This window comes from Pelodiscus sinensis, chromosome 1 (assembly GCF_049634645.1).
Source record: "Pelodiscus sinensis isolate JC-2024 chromosome 1, ASM4963464v1, whole genome shotgun sequence".
NCBI lineage: Eukaryota > Metazoa > Chordata > Testudines > Trionychidae > Pelodiscus > Pelodiscus sinensis.
Genome location: NC_134711.1, coordinates 112,099,843 through 112,117,276, shown reverse-complemented (window position 1 = coordinate 112,117,276; position 17,434 = coordinate 112,099,843). Strand labels below are relative to the sequence as shown.

The 17,434-nt window shown below is 41.6% G+C and overlaps 1 protein-coding gene across 2 annotated transcripts in view; it reads right to left on the bottom strand.

Annotated features, from left to right (window-relative positions):
- Positions 1-17,434, bottom strand: part of PTPRO (protein tyrosine phosphatase receptor type O) — a 227,356-nt gene that overhangs the window by 44,891 nt on the left and 165,031 nt on the right. For both annotated transcript variants that reach the window (XM_006130258.2, XM_006130259.2), the window contains exons 11-13: positions 11,481-11,632; positions 5,196-5,316; positions 777-916 (exon numbers count right to left, since the gene is read on the bottom strand). In XM_006130258.2, the coding sequence (XP_006130320.2) occupies positions 777-916; positions 5,196-5,316; positions 11,481-11,632 (413 nt within the window). The remainder of the gene's footprint in view (positions 1-776; positions 917-5,195; positions 5,317-11,480; positions 11,633-17,434) is intronic.

Genomic DNA, 17,434 nt, shown 5'->3' with positions numbered 1-17,434 from the left:
GCTGCCTTGATCTCTATTTCCCTCTGAGTAAAGATGAGATGCTCAAATGATTGTTATGAAGGCCACATTTGTAGAGAGAAAAGGGGGCATGTTTATGGAGCTGAGTAGGGGTGTATTGGTGGAAAAGGCCCATGAGGAAAACGGATGGGGAACAGCCAGCTTTTTCAAGAAATTCATATCGCTCAAGGAAGGAGCCTACTCAGCTCATAGTACAGTGGTAACAGGCCTGAAGAATGGATAAATAGAACAGAACACGGGAACAGAAAATGGTGCACTACATGCATGGCTAAAACCTCTCTCAGCTAGCTATGTTATTATGTATTTCTTACTTTTCATCCCGACCCTTTCATCCCAGCTCTCTCCCCCTAGTTTCAAATTGCTTTGTGCCCGTTAGCCAATGAACACTGTTCCCAGCTTGCTCTCCAGCGCACAGGAAATCTGGCCAGCTATTTAAAAACCTTAACTTCATGCATGTGGTTAGCCAGACAGAAGGAGGATTTAAATATTTCAAGAGATTTCAGTATTTAAAGATAAAATCTCAGGTAGAAAAAATAAGGGCTTTATTTTTCATTTCCTCACACCTTCTGAGACTGGGTGTGATCTGGATCCCAGATGCTACCATATTCCAATTTTATATTGTTTTACACCTGCTTTGCACAGAGTAAGTGGCTTCACACCTTCACATGCAGTAGACAACCAGACCCTAAGATCCTAAGGACACATTGGCAATATCAGGGTCCAAATGAGGTGAGGTAGAGAAAGAGGCTACCACATACCTGCAACTTTGTTTCCTGACCAGAGCCAGCCTGCTGGCAGAAGACTTCAAAGAAATCAGCCACACCTTCCTCCACCCACAGCAGAGTCACCGAAGTCTGGGTCTTATTCACAGCAAACAGTGATTTTGGAGGAGCTGGTTCTGGATGTTGGAGAGAATTTCTTTTTAGCAAGCTTTCCTTTGTTTTGTTGAAAAAATCAATAGGGGAAAGCAGCAAACAGGATCAGTGTAATGGATAACAACTTGCTTGAATGTTTTCATTTCCTTCAGAGATGATCTGTGTGAACACCACAGGCATTGACACAGAAATAAGCAACTAATGCAAAACAGGAAGATGGCTATGCATCTTGGTTTTGATTCTCTATTTAACAGTTCTCTGATTGGCTTGCTGGATCATTTTGTCTCTTCCCCATTCAAGAAGTGTTATGGGGAATGTCAGCATGTTCTATTAATAGATACATTTGCATAAGTTCTTGGAAGAATTAAAAAAGGCAGCCCAATTTTTAGGTAAAAAGTGGTGTGCGGGTCAATTAGAACTAAAAATCTTGAATGCATCATTTTGTATAGAACATTCAGAGTCACTGATTTGGACGCGTTTTAGATGGGTGCTTTCTCCACTTGATTTCAGAAAGCAACAATCCTCCTTGAACTTCTTTGTCGTGGCTCCATCCCAAAACACTCTTATAGTCCCCTTTATACCACACTCCCTTGCAGCTGCAAGGGACTGTGAGTTGTCTTCATGGTGAGAAATGAAGGGCTTTGTGTTATTGGTTGGTTGGGAGGTGCACTTGCTGAGGGGAAAATGGTCCTGGGTAGAAATAGTGGTAAGAGGGTTGGTGGGGAGGAAAGCTAACTGCTAGGGGCTACTGGTGCAGTATAGGGAAGTGGGTTCTGATGAGGAAACTGGCTACTAATTTTTGGTAACCCCCTCCCTCCCCCACCTATCATCCTCAGGTCTTAGCTCTTGGCATAGCTTTCAGAAATCTGTACAACTGGCTCTTTAGGTCACCTGAGGGATTGCTTTCCTTGCCTTGCAGCTCAGAGCTGCACAGGAGAAAACAGAGTGAGAGTTGCCCTGGAAATGGGTGAGGTGAGAAGGGATGAAGCAGGATGGGAAAGATGCAGTAGCAGTACAGGGAGAGAATGGGCTGTTCCTTCCTTCTCCTGCCAGGCTTAAAGGCTCTGGGATTTTTCTTAATATTTTTCCCCACTAATTGGTGAGGCACAGCCCAGTGGGCGTTCTCTATCACCCCACTTTCAAGCAGCTGTGGAATACTGCCTAAATTCCTAGCACTAAAATCTATGTTGCTCTGCGGTCTGTGTCATTGTTTATAACAGTGCAAAATGCTTTCAAATCAGAATGGCCAGGAAATTCGTACACACTTTGCACCGATATAAACAATGAAACCAAGTGCAGAGCAACAAAGAATCTAGTTTCAGATTTTTGGTCAGTTTTACCAGCAGAGAGAGAACATAGATCTGGATCCACATCCAAACATTGCCAAAGCTCAGGAGGCACAGAGCAGTTTAGATCCAGAGCAGTGTTTCCCAAATGGTGTTCTGCAGAACCCCGGGGTTCAGCGAAGTGAAAATAAGGGTTCCACGAGAAAGTTCCATTACAACAACATTTTATGATTTAAATTTTTTTGTACACATTAAATGGGACTTTTTGTTTTTAAATATGTGCAATTAAACTAAATGCTGATCTCATGACCTTGTTTAGCATTTGTTTATTATTTTATCTTTACTTTTATTTGTGGTCTACTTTTTCAGCTCCATATAGAAGACTGTTATTAGGGTTCTGCAAAATTCTTTCGAGTTTAAAAGGGTTCTGTGGCCAAATAAAATTGGGAAACACTGAGCTAGAGGATTCCAGTCATGTTCTTCTTCTGTCTTTATTTCACAAGTAGTCTTGGTAATAGTCATCAACAAATGATAAAAACCTGACCTCTAGTGGTTGTAACTAACAGAGACAATGTCAGATTTAAGATGGAACTTTTAAAAGAAAAAGTGTACCAGTTTAGAAGCCTCTTTTAGCATAGTTGTAAATGTTGATACACTTTTCCTCAAGAATTTTTAACATCCTAGGCCTGGTGCTGTTTTCAGTTAGACTAGTTTTACACAAGCAATATTACCAACCCCAAGTTTTCAAAAATCATGAGTCAGGCCCCCCGGAATAATGAAAAATTGGTATTTTTGCATTCCTTTTATTTGCTCTCTTGTGTTGCAAAATTTAGAGCTGGGATTGTGAAGCAATATCCTAATCCCAGGAGATCATCAGCCACTGAGAGAGTTGGCAGGACTGTCACTGGTGTAACTCCATTAATCTCAAAAGAGTTACTCTCCATTTGAGCCAGTATAAGCAAGCTCAGAGTCAGTTACCTTGTTTTTATACATGTTAAGTCTTCTTTACCACGAAGTCTGTAGAGAGGAGTATGATAGAATTATGCACCTTCTGCCTGGGGATCTCAGAGGGCTCACAGATCATTTCTTACAACTCTTCTGCGAGGTCAGAGAATATTATCTTAATTTATTAGATGGGATACTGAAAACACGAGGCCTAGAGAGTTAAAAAGTCAGATCTTCCACTGGTTTTAAATGGGTGCAGCTCCATGTATTTCAGTGGAAATGTATCTATTTCGATACCAGCTGAGAATCTGGCTCAAATAGCTGTAAGGTTTCGAAAGTTTCATTGGACGGGGTCCCAGTGCCCAGTGATCACTGCAGAGTAGATTTTCAAAGTACAGAAACTGCTCTCATTCTGCTTTAGAAAAACCATCACCTAATGTTGAGTGCCCAAAACCAGAGAATTAGTGATCTGCAGAGCATACCCAGTGTGGGTCTCTGGAGACCGACCTTCTGGCATTCAATTTAGCAGGTCTAGCATAGACTCATAAATCTAATGTTGATGGCAGCTCTGGCTGGTGCTTGTTCTCCTCGCAGTCATGGGGAGTAAGGAAAGACAACAGGCACTTAAGCTAAGCTGATTCCAGCTCTGTATTTTATGTAGCTGGAGTTGCGTACCTTAAGCCGACCTTCCAGGTCTAGTGTAGACGTGGCCTAAGATCTTCAATCTGGTGGTCTAACTCTCTCCTGCCTTGCGTGATCATTTATAGCAAAGTGAGTGTCAAAACATAGCCTTTTTGAGCTAGCAGTGTCTTATGTAGTCATTTACATTTGCGTAAATGACCACACACAGCGCAACGCAGCAAAGAATTGGACCCACAACATATAAATCAGTGCCCATATGCTCACTGAGGTTCAGACTGCTTTGAGTGCAAACACAAAAGGACATCTGTCTAGATTAATTGGAGATGGAACAAAATCAGATCCACATTTTACAGCTGGACTCTCTGTCTCTCCCCCCCCCCTCTATTTTTAAGTAGCTCACGTGCAGCGTTCAGGAGAACCACATGGTCCATGGTAAACACTGGGTTTGCTCCAGGTCAGCTCCCATCCTCTTTGCTGAGAGGAAGGATTTTAAAAGTGGCTCTTTGGAAAGCATCTATGGCTACTCCTCACACTTCAGTTCATAGAGAGCTCCATTTTGCATAGATCTCAAGGGGATAATCCAGTCTCAAGTTACCAGCCCTACCTCCCCTACCTTCATGGTGGGCTTTGTGCCAACACCAATAATTAGACCAATTCCATAAGCTACAATTCTAGGTATTTCTGGGACTCAGAGTTCCAGAGCAGCAGCAGAGTAGCAATATCAGAAGATGCAGAGATAGCTTCCTTTGCTTTATCCTCCCCCTACCCTTCAAGACACCAGTAGTAAAGGAGGATAGTGGAAGAATGAAATGTCTTGGGAAGTCCCTCCAGTCAAGACATAGTTTATTTGTTGATTTGATGTATATATTAGACACAGAGATGAATAATGCAAAATGTCATCTGAATTGATCTATTGCTGTAATGTGGCTATTCTTCAAGTGAGAAAACATTATTATCTTTTTGGGGGCAAGGGGGGGAAGACTTGGAATCAGTGTGCAAGCTGCAGAGTTCAGATCCAGAAAAAACATTTCACAAATGTGAAGGGTTTTGGTTTGGACCCATAGAGGTGAGCTGTAAAACTTTGATTCTTATTCCAAAGTCTGTTTGGACCAATGACAAGGAAACAATTATGAGACATTAGTGTTCTCCCATGTTGCTATTGACAGGCTCTACTTACTGCCTCTTTGGATGAGATCTTGCCACCCCTATTCACTTTGAGTAGAACCATTTTGGAGAGCAGTCCCACTGAAGTGAAAGGGACTAACTTTCAATGCAAGATTCTAGTCAAGGGGAGTTATTATAGTGCTTATTAACTATAAAGAGCAAGGCATGCCTACACATTTGAGCTGAGGAAAGTAATAAATCTGCCCTACTGCCCAAGAGGGGAAACTATATAGAATTAACCAAGCAAATACACACACACTCTCACCCAGTTTCACAGTCTGTGGTGCGGAAGTGTTGCTGCCTCTCTCGGTACAAGCAGTTACTGAAAGATTGTAAATGTCTCCCGGAGGCAGGCTCAGAACTGCAGTCAACATATTCCGAGTCACCTACAATGATCATTGAGATATTAAATATTATCCAAACAAGAGAGACTGCCTGAAGAAATAAATTAAACACTCAGGCTACGTCTAGACTGGCCACAAATTCCGGAAAAGGGATGCAAATCAGGTAAGTCAGCATAGGGAAATCCGCGGGGGATTTAAATATCCCCTGCGGATTTAAATAAACATGTCCGCCGCTTTTTTTCCGGCTTGGGGAAAAGCCGGAAAAAAAGCATCTAGACTGGCACGATCCTCCGGAATAAAGCCCTTTTCCAGAGGATCTCTTATTCCTACTTTCAGCATAGTTCTTCATAGTACTTCCTGAAAGTAGGAATAAGAGATCCTCCGGAAAAGGGCTTTATTCCGGAGGATCGCGCCAGTCTAGACGCTTTTTTCCGGCTTTTCCCCAAGCCGGAAAAAAAGCGGCGGATATGTTTATTTAAATCCGCGGGGGATATTTAAATCCCCCGCGGATTTCCCTATGCTGACTTACCTGATTTGCATCCCTTTTCCGGAATTTGTGGCCAGTGTAGACGTAGCCTCAATGTATTCTGGACAAAATTCTAATCATCAGCATAGTTCTTCATACTCTACACTCATTCCATGTACCAGTTCCCAATGAGATCTATCGGAGCAAAAGACAAGCTCAACAGGATGTCACAGTGCAGAGAGAAATATGCATTGAGGTTCAAAAAGAGTGCAAATAACTTTTGCTCTATTATTTTTAATTCTGTGCACCTCTCCCATTTCCCAGTTATCAACTCTGCTTCCTGTCCCAGTGGCGAGATGTCATGAGAGAGGTAATTCCCATCACATTAGAAACAACACACATCAGAAATCTCATGACATTACCCATGCTCAACCAATGGTTAATCATAACAATCCAGAGGAAAAATATGCAAGTGATATTGCCTGCAACTAAAATGGGTTCACAGGCATGTTTTCAAATGATCTCACTAGTAATTAGAAATTGAAGGAACATGTCAGATCAGAAATCAAATAATTCATTATGTTTAAAGAAATATTGCTTGTTTTATGGATAGCATTTTATAGTATTAAAACCATGCCTGCATTTTAAAATTCTCAATTACATTTTACCACATTTGTGGTATTTGTTTCCTTTGTGCAAGAGGGGGATCATCCAAGGTGCTAGCCTGGAACAATTCCCAATTCATTTAATGGGTAGAGTGGGTGCTTAGCACCCTATCAGACATCTATAGGTAGGTTCAGCTTCTAATGCTTATGGTCTACATCAATGATTATATTCTGGAGTAGCAAAAGCTGAAGGGAAATATACATATATACACACACACACATACATACATGTATATATATATACACATACATACTTACATATATATATTAAATTAAATCCTGGAACAAATCTATTCATGTTGGGCAAGTTATGCTCCCAGAAACCTATGCCCACACACTACATACTGTATAAGTCCCATCTACAATATCTTCCTAACCTGTTTTCCCAGTCTCCACCACAACCACCACCCTCCCTCCACACATAAATACTTCTGACTCAGGTTTGGAAATGCTGTTAACATAGGTCAGCTGATCAAGCTGGGGTATGCCTCAGAGCCAGTGTTCCCAATAAGGTGCACACCTGCACGCACCAAGAATTTGAGACCTGCCCACCTCCTCAGCAGAGCCGTGCAGTGGCTGCTCAGCTGTTCCGGGGCGAGCAGCTGGGCAACCACCACACAGCCCTGTGCAACTGGGGATGGGGGTTTCTAGTCACCCAATTGGGTCAGATGCAGCTGGTGTTGCACCCCTATCAAGACTGTGCCCTGCCCAGGGCACAGGGGCTGCCTGGGCTGTCACTGTTTGCACCACCTTCCAGTAGCTAAACCCATGCATTCCCCCACACAGGAGAAGGGCTGGAAACACCCACCTGCTTTTAAATAAGCTTCTAGGTCACTTCTGGCTTACCCTGATGTGAATCCTACACCTTTCAAATTTGGGTGCACGTTAGTAAATGCAGATTAATATGTTAGGTAGGCTGCAGGGTGATAAGGACGTTAGAAGAAAAGTACTCCAGATAGAGGTTTCCAAATAACCACTATTGACTTGAACCTGGTTATGAAGTTCTTGTGGGTTTTTTTTCAGATCTCTATGCTGATTGTGGTCATCTGACATCTGGCTAGGAACTATATAAAAATAATCTATTGTTAAGGGAGATGGGAATGCAAATTTTGTTAGAACTGTGTTAATGTTATAAGCAATGCCCTTTCATTATAATCTCAATGTAACCAATCATACACTGCCCTTATTAAAACATGTGGACAGGAAGAAAAAAGCTTACCAGAGTTAAGAGAACTGTAGCTCTCTCTCTGTAAGCCATGTTTTTCCAATGTAGCCAGTGAAGCTATATTAACACAAAACCCAGTTTCATCTTGGCTATATCATTATGGGTGTGCCTCGACTACTGAGTTTTTTAAAAAAAAGTGGCCTTTTCTCGAAAAAAAGTCACCAGCATCTAGACTACCATTGTGTTCTTTCAAAATTAAATCAAAAGAGCTGCGGATTTTTTGAAATTGGTAAACCTACTTTTACCAGAAAGAACGTCTTTTTTCAAAAGAACTCTTTTGAAAAAAGGTGTTCTTGAATGCAAACAGGGCTTTTTCAAAAGAGAGCGTCCAGATTACTTGGGTGCTCTCTTTCGAAAAAGCGGATTGCTTTTTCAAAACCCTTGTGGCTGTCTAGATGATCTCTTTTGAAAGAGGCTTGTAGTCTAGACGTACCCTATATCATAGCTAAATAAAGGAAATCCAATTTACAAATAATACATTTCAAGTGCAATCTTTCCAGTTTGATCGAACTGGGATTATAGGCAAGCAAGATTGTTGCCCCAGCTGTTCAAATATCTCAGACTTTGGAAGGGGAAGGGATAATTGGTAATAGAATATCAGAACACAAAAAACATTGCCAGAGGATGCTGTGAAGACCAGGAATTTGAAGGATTCGAAAGAAGAACTAGATATATTTATGGAGGTTAGGTCCATCAATGGCTATTAGCCAAAATGAGTATATGTTGTCCCTAGCCTGTTTGTAAGGGCTAGAAAAGGATGACAGGACAGGGATCACTTGATGATTGCCTGTTTCTGTTCACTCCCTCTGGGGCATCTGCCATTGGCCACCGTCAGAAGACAGGATACTGGGCTAGATGGACCTTTGGTCTGACCCTGTATAGTGGTTCTTATGTAGCGTTATTATTGTATTCATAGATCATATATTCATCAAAAACACTAAGAAAGGGTTTTTTATGGTTCAGTGATCTAGTACTCAATCTTTGTCAGCATTTTTAAGAACTCTGGGTATATTAATGTCACTGCCACTCATTTGTTTAAGTGTCTGCCTTTGTTTTGCTCTGCCACTTTTCTCAAAGTAATTGCCATAGTCTTGCCATGACTATGACAATTAATTACTCAAACAAGAAAAAAAATTGCTGTCTAGAATCTGAGCCTTTAGGGTGCTTCACATTGTCTAGCTTTCCTCTGCAACTGTGAGGAATACAAATACAATTTTTTTAAAAGGTGAAAGCAGACATTGTGATGCAAACTCTTGTTTCCAGTGAAGCTTTAAGAAAAGTAATGCAAGTCTTATAATAAAAATCACAAAAGGTGGCAAGACCTGAGTAGAGGAAATGGACCACACAGCCTGGGTCTTACATACTGATTAAAAAATGTTCTTTACCAGGGCTGGCTGACAATTTCTGAAGGAAAACTGGGCCTATGACAAAACAAACTTTTTCTATGAAAAATGTTTACATTCCTTAAAAAAAAATAAATCTGTTTTTACAAGTAGGATTTTCCCCCACTGAAATTTTCAGCATTTTTGACCAGCTCTACTTGTTATCCGTGAACAAACAAGAATAAACATCATTGCTATGTGACTCCCTGCTAATTTTTCCCTTACCTCCATTTTTCAAAACTGTAGGCGTGAATTTTGGGGAGCACAGAATGTGATACCGTTCCTACTGACGATGAAGGAACATCCAAGAGGAAAGAAAGCAGCAAAACATCACAGCAAAGATGTAGGAAACAATCAAAATCCCTCATATCATAATAGGTTCACCATGCACCGTGGCCCTGGCTGCAGAGCAGACACACCACAGCCTGGGCTTCAACTCTGGCAGCCACCATCTCTCTAGCCATTGCAAAGTACTATTAACAGTTCATTGTGGTAGGTCAGGTTCTGCCAATCTTGAGAACAGCAGCAGTTGCTCATTTCTAAGGAGACCATTCCAGTCACCATTTACTACTGGTGTTGTGTAGCAGCACAGCACAGGTCTAAGAAAAACATCTTATTGTTCAAATCTTGTAGATGTGTGTGTGTGTTGTGGGGGAGAGGGGAGGGGAGCGGGGGAGGGTGATGTATTTTTACCTTATCTGCAACTGATGGCATGACACAGTACATTGTCACTCAGAGTCAGCCATAGTAATAGGGATGCTTGGGTCAAAGCACTGATTTAACAGCTCTTTATATTCTTTGTGAATAGGAAAGGGCTGTTTTAGTATTCTTTCTTCCATAACATCTAATGTAAATATTTGATATTTGCTAGTAACTGGTGGGTGCAACAGTGGCACACATCCAAACAAGAGCACGTGACCTCAATATTGGTGCACAAGACAAAACTCACTCCACACAAGGATGGAAAATCTTAGAGGAAACACTGCTCAGCACTACCTTACCTCAGACTGGAGCCTGCCAGTGAGGATGCAGGCTAAATCACTCAAGCGTAAATAGTCCGTGTCAAGGGGTCCCAGGTCATGTCACCCAGTCCCCCTTCTCCGCTTCCGTTTTCCCCCGCCCGGCCGGGCCGGATCGTGAGGTCCCACCATTCCCTGGTTGTCCAGGTGATACCCCGAGCGGGGAGGTGAGGGAGTCCTGGCCCTCCCTCTCTCCAGACCCCAGCCCAGGGTCCTAAGGTGGGGGAGAATATCCTCTCTCCCCTCACCTGGCTGATGGGGCTACGTGCCACAACTCATCAATCCGCGGGCTCCTGTTTTGCACCCGCTTGGGCTGCATCCTCACCCCCACTCACCAGGGTGCTTTGTGTGCTGCTTCCTTGAGGCCCTGAGCCCCCTCATCTGGTGATCTGGCTGGCCTCCCGTCCGAGTGCCCCTGCTGACTTTATATTGTGGAGGACACTGCCCCTTTCTTCTAGGACGCCTGTGCCGGCGTCCACCAGGTCGGCTCCTCCTCCCTTCCTGCTGACCCCGCCCCCAGCGTCTTTCCCCGCTCCGACATTGATGTGCGTCGGGGCCTCCCCCGGGGCATCAGTGGGGGCACCGGCCCCGCCATTGTCCGTGCAGCGCACACCCGCCGCCGCGGTCCCTCCAGGGTCGAGGGACGCCTCCCCTGGCGCGTCCGCGGGAGCGCCGGACAAGCTGTCAGCCAGGCAGTGCGCTCCTGCCGCAGCCACCACTTCCCCCACGGCGGGGAAAGCTGCTCCGCGCCTCTCCGCCCCCCGGGAGGAACCCGGTTAGTGTGGGGTTGCGCCACCCTGTCACAGTCCTCGATTGCCTTTCTCACAATTCCCCTAGGAGGACAGATTAGTTCTCCTGCCTTTGAAAACTGCTGGGAAAGAATGCTAGAGAATTACAGAACAAATAATAATTGGACATGCCTCCAGACACACACAGCAAGTGCAGAAACAGTGAGGATCGCATAACACTAGTAGGGCTTTGCTCTGTCAATGCTCGCATGAGGGATAGCCTAACCTTGGTTTTCAGTGCCAGGTGCCAATCACCCGAGTTAACTGTGAAGACATTCATAAGAAACAAAATCCTGTCCCCACTGAAGTCAGTGGAAGTTTTTACCATTGCCTGTAACTCTACTGTGATTTGCCCATCACTGACTCAGCTCTTCTGTGTTGTTCCCTCTTCTCTTAAAAATGTTTAAAAATAATAACTCGTTCTCTTTAAAAGAAACAAGAACTACTATCATTTGACATCTTATGCAAGTTGGAAGGAGTTCATTGCCCATATACTCTCTGCAAAGGGATACATTTAACCCAATGGGATTTGAAGAAACATCATCTTCTTGACCACATCTTGTAATAAGAAGTTTATGTATTGAGCATGAAAACTCCTTTTTAAACATTCAAAAGAACACATGAACTGTCAAAAGGCTTTAAAAGTCCTATTAAGACTTACACTCTTTTTTATTTTTTTCTTGCCTTCAGCAATGACCATCCAGTGCAGCATCCTGGAATGAGACAGGTCAGTCTCATCATCTCCATACATCCAACTGACATACAGCAGATTGTTGAAATATTCTATTGAGGTGATCTCTGGTGACACTGGAGCTGGGGGAAACAAGACAAAGATCTGACTTAATTGTAAGTCCTAAAATGAACCTTGGCTATTGACTGTCAAAGGGACAGTATTGGGAGGAGACAGAGCTTAAGAAAAAATTACACATTCATACATAAGATTAGGTCTGCCTTGCTTGCAGACACAGCTGATGGGAAAACTGAAATTTTTCCTCATAAGAAGTTTTAATTCAAAATATTCCAATTGAAAAAAATGTTGGAAGATTCAAACCAGATTGAAACACAAACTTTATTCCAAATCCAATTAACCAAATATTTAGTTTTAACTGAAAAATGCTTCAACTTAAGAATTCTGAAATGAAATGACATTATGTGAAAAATAAATTTTCTTTTATAATCTAGTTTCCTACATAAAGTCATTTCATTTACATTTTTGTAAACAAAAGCAACCTTACATCAAAACAAAACTTTAATTTACTATGAAATGTTGATGAGAATCAGAATATTTCCCTTTGATATTTCTTGTGGGAAAACTGATATTTTTCAATCAAAATTGCCATTTGTTTGCAAAACAAAACAAAGAACAAAAATAACGTTCACTTTGAAAAAACATTTTTTAATATGATAACTTTCTGTACAGCTATGTTCCTATGGTAAAATTCACCCCCCAACCCCCCCCAAAAAGGCTAGCATAAATCCTGTGCATCACTTAAGATCACAAAATAAACAAAATTAAAATTAAGTGGACCAGAAGCAATAGATAAACTCCAATAATATCTTAAAACCACAATTGATCCCCAAGTGACTTCAGAGGGATTCTGTGGGTACAACTGAGTCACTGTACCATATTATTCAGTGTGCAAGGTATATTTTTGGGGAACTACATGATGAAAAAAGTGAGCTTTTGCACTTTGTAAAGTCATTTACACCTGATGCAAAGGGAGTTCTGAGTAAATTTAAAACACTATCATTCTGATAAAGTGTTTTTTCCATTCATTTCACATAGGTGTGAATGTCTACACAAGGTGCAAGGCTGTGGAGAATCTGAACCTAGAGTATTTTTAAGTGGCCACAGGATGTCACTGTTGCTGTCACATAAGTAGCTAAGAGTACACATTTTATCTTGCATTTGCCCTTTTAACTCTAATAAAAGAAGGACAAAGGTTTATGAAGTCAAAATCTAGGATGGTAGCAAATACAACTTTAAGCAGCATTAATGGTACTCATTATAACACTTCTTCTATCAATTCCCTCTTGAAGCCCTCTTCTTCCATGATGCCTAACAACAAATGAATGCACAGCATATTTTTTTTAATAAAAAAATACGACATTCCCTATGCTGTACTGGCCAGTGCACTGTATTTTTATGTCTGTCTTCGTACAAAATTTCCTAGGGAGGAACTGTCTCTACTTGTATAATGAGCAGAGTGCCCCATTGAAATGAAATAAGTGAACTATGCCTGTTTTGAGGGTGTCCTTGATGAAAATATAAGAAGGGAGCAGGCAGGCTTTTGTAGGGGATTCTCCACTATGGACCACGTTCTCGTGATCACGCAGATGACCGAAAGGTGTAGAGAGAACAAGACCCCCCACTATGCTTGTTGTTCATTGACTTAAAATAAAAGTGAATAATAATGGTAATAATTCTCACATCTTTCACTTTCAGCATGGACAAGATTATTTGTTTGTTTTTTTGCATGCCCTCGCAAAGTTAATAAAGATGGAGAAACGAGATATGTAACACATGGACACACAAGAAAGAAAGGACAATTATGAAGAAACAAAGGACAACCTCAGAATAAAGAGCAGACATGCCTATACTCAAACACATGGTGGCCTAGCCATCTTAAGCCTATATGTGCTGTACTTTATCATGATATTTATTATAACTGTCTTTAAAGTGCATTCTATCTTCCATCTAGATAAACAGCTTTATATTTTAACAGGCTTTGATTCATATTTTAAAACTGGCTATTTACAGCAGGTGCCATTAAAACCTCATTAGTTCCCCACTTTGTAGTATGTGTGGTGTCACAATGTTGCATATGGTAAATTCAGCAGGACATCACCATTGCTGAAGGTGCCAGGGGTGCTAAATGAGGCGGGTTATAAGTGGTACATATATTACATACAGTCCTGAAGTCTCACAATTCATCCTCCCCAACTGAGGTTGCATTTTATTTATTTATTTATTTATTGTTATATTCTGGCTGCTGTAGGTCAATCAAATTCCAACTCTGCAATAGCTCCACGCAGGCATTAATTTAAATGGGAGTCCACAGGGATGCAGCATTGTGTCTCTGCATAAAATCTGTTGCAGGGTTTGGGCCCATGTCCTCTGATTATCCTTGTGTTTTGGTGTAGATGGTATGTTCAAATTTCCAGGCTATAAAGTTTAGCCTCTCAGCAAGCAGAGAAGCAGAGAAGTGTGGTTGTAATAGCAGAAAGAGCAGAAAAACCTCCTACGATAATAAGGCAAGGCTTCTTCTTTAGGGTGTCAGGCTCAAACTATGCAGAGCAAGTCATATTGTTAATATGAATGCAGGAAAGGCAAAAGTGTTCATGACACATGGCTGTTCCCTGTTTGGAAAGAAGCAGGATAATGTACTCCTATCACAGGGAGAGGATAAAGTGCTTTCTAATTCACTTGTAACTAAGGAGGATGTTAAACTGTATCTACTAAGAATAGACATTTTTAAAGTAACAGATAGTAAGAGCCTTAAAAGAATTGGCTGAGAAGATATATGGACCACAGATGTGCATTTTGAATAAATCTAGGAAACTACAGAAGAGAGCTAGGTTGTGCCAATACTCAAAAGGCTGACATGAATTCTTGGCAAAATAATGGAAAGATATCACAATATTCAAGTTCAAGTATAGGGATATAATTAAGATAAGTCAACATGATTTTATAAAAAATAGGTTGTGTCAAACAGACCCAATTTCAATTATTTTTATCAGATCACAGGTTTGGTTGATAAAGATAACTGCATAGATAGAGCATACTAAGACTTTTGTAAGGCATTTGATTTAGCACTGCATGATATTTTGATTACAAATTAGCAATATACAGAATCAATAAATCACATACTAAGTGGATTAACTGACATCTCAAAATATAGTTGTCAATGGGGAATCATCATTGAATGCAGGAATTTCTAGTGGAGCTTTTCAGAGACAAGTACAAGACCCAAACCTATTCAACATTTTCATTAATGGTTTGGAAGTAAATATAAAATCACTGGTGACAACATTTGCAGATGCCACAAATAATGATGAAGATAGGGCAATCAAACACCATGATCTGGCTTGCCTAATAAACTGAGCTCTTCCAAACTAAATAAAGTCTAATATAGCCAGATGCAAAGTTATACCTCTAGAAACATGAATGCTGGCCATGCCTACCTTGTACATAGCTATAGAGCCAGGGTATCCTGGAAAGCTGTAATTCTGGAATGGGTCTAGGGGTTCATGGTGGACAAATAACTCAAGACGTGTTCCCAGTGTAATGCTATGACAAAGGACTAATTCAATTCTTGAATGTATTCATAGGGGACGAGGAGGCAGCGAGATGCTTTTACTTCTGTATATGGCATTGGTGAGACTAATGTTAGAATACTGATTCTGGAATGCATTTTAAAAGAACGTTGAAAAACGGAAGAGGGGCTGTATAGAAAAGAGCCACAAAAAAGATGCGAGGGCTAGAGAAAATGCCTTAAATGACAGATCTAAAGAGCTCAGTCTGTTTAGTTTATCAAAAAAAGAAGATTGTAATCAAGTCACCCACTCAGTGTAAGTATTTCAACACCAAGGACTAAAAGGCTTGTTAATCCAGTGGAAAGAGACATCAGAATCGATGGCTGGCAGTTGAATGCAGACAAATTGAAATGATAAATAAAGTGCACAATTTTTTAAAATAGCGAGGGTGATTAACCACTGGAACAAACTATCAAAGGAAACGGTGGATTGTCCAATTCTTGGAGGAGTCAAATCCAAACTGGGTGCCATTCTGGAGGCTATGCTTTAGCCTACCACAAGTTGTTGGGCTCAATGCAGGGGATACTGGGTGAAATAAAGTAGTCTGTGATTATACAGAAGATCAGATCGGATGATTTAATGATTCTTTCTGGCTTTAAACTATCTGACTCGAACTCTTTGATAGCTAGAGCTTGATTTTGAAAAATGTCTAACTCAAGGGAGAGAGTGTGCAAGAGGTCTATTCATTTATTTCAAAATCATGTCCACTAGATAAAAACTTGATGCATTTCTCCACTGAAGGCACTTATAGTTTATCCATTATCATCAATGACAGCTGGACAAGGCTCCATGGCAGAAACAAAAATTTACAGCAATCCTTCCCCAGACGAGTTTTGTTGCACTTTCTGAAAATATCACACTGAAGAGTCCGAGCTCCACTGGTACTTGCACTTCAAAATACTGTCCTTGAAACACAGGGCAGGTGGGGAGAGATTCATTTTCCCCCACATGCATGGCTGAATATGTTATGTAGCAGCCAAATGGTTAAACAGTGACTTCATTCCACTGGCATGAAAAATGGTTGAGAAATATTACCAAAGAGTATTCATGGGACTCTGGCAGTCATTAATTTTACAAGTCGTATGCCAAAACAATTCATTGACAATAGAGCTCAAAGAAGTGAGAGCAGATGTTGTAGAGTGGGCGCCACTGATTTAGTGGAGCCAGGATTCAATTATTATTTTTTCTCGGGCCTATCTATATTAAATTCCCTACAAGTAGCTCTCACTAAACTACCTCTGCAGCACCATCTCCACACCGCTCCCACCAAACCAGGCAGAAGTGCCTGAACAGTCCAGTGTCTTTACTGTAGTGAGTAGATGGAACATGGGTGGGCTGATTTTAGTGACTTGTTTTCTCCTATCTTGTACAGGAACAGCATTATTCACTACTTTCCCATCAGTTATACATAGGCACTTACTTAACACAATGGTGACCGACAGGCTGTGCAGAGGATGCCATTTTGCTCTACAAAAAGGCATCCTCCATGCACCATATATGTCAGGTCAACCCACATGGAGAATGCCATTTTGTAGAGAAAAATGGCATCTTCCAGGCAGCATGACCTTGCAAAAGCTCCAGAATAGTGTTCAGGCACATTCTGGCTCCACTCCACCACCACACAGGGATTCCCCACAGTGCTTCACTGTCCTCTCAGACTGATCCAGCCAGTACTATGTTCCCTGGGCTATTTATTTATTGCTATAAATAAATAGTGTACTTTGCACTTCTCTCCAAATATTACATTCTCACTGAAGAATGCAATATGGACTCAGGATCTGACAACCTCTCCAGGCCCCTGGGCAAGAGGGGTGGATCCTCAGGCAGAAGGGGTAGCACTCCTCAGCACCAGCTGTACCACAGTGCCTCCCCCCCTCTCTGAGCACTGCAGTGCAGCACCCTTGCCTCTCCAGGCAGCCCTAAGAGTTGCTTGGAGCGCTGCCTCTGCCACTCACAGCACTGGTGCCTGGAGCCCCGGGCCCCTTTGAATCTCCGGGCCCCAAAGCAGTTGCCCTCTTTCCACTACCCCCTTTCAAAGTGCCACACAACTGCACACTTCAGAAGTTGGGTATTAGGATCAGGATCGTTCGGGGCATTTTGCATCCAGAAAGCCAGGGGAAATGGCATTTGTTTTCGGTATCCAGGAGGCAGTGGAGATTTCTTGTACTGGTGAGAAAACACATTTTCCTTCCCTTCTCATTGTAAAAAAAAAAAAAAAAAAGTTGACTAGACTTTGTTTAGTTTTAGATCCCTTAGTAAATAAATTACATTTCCAAAGTTCCATACTGATATAGCTCC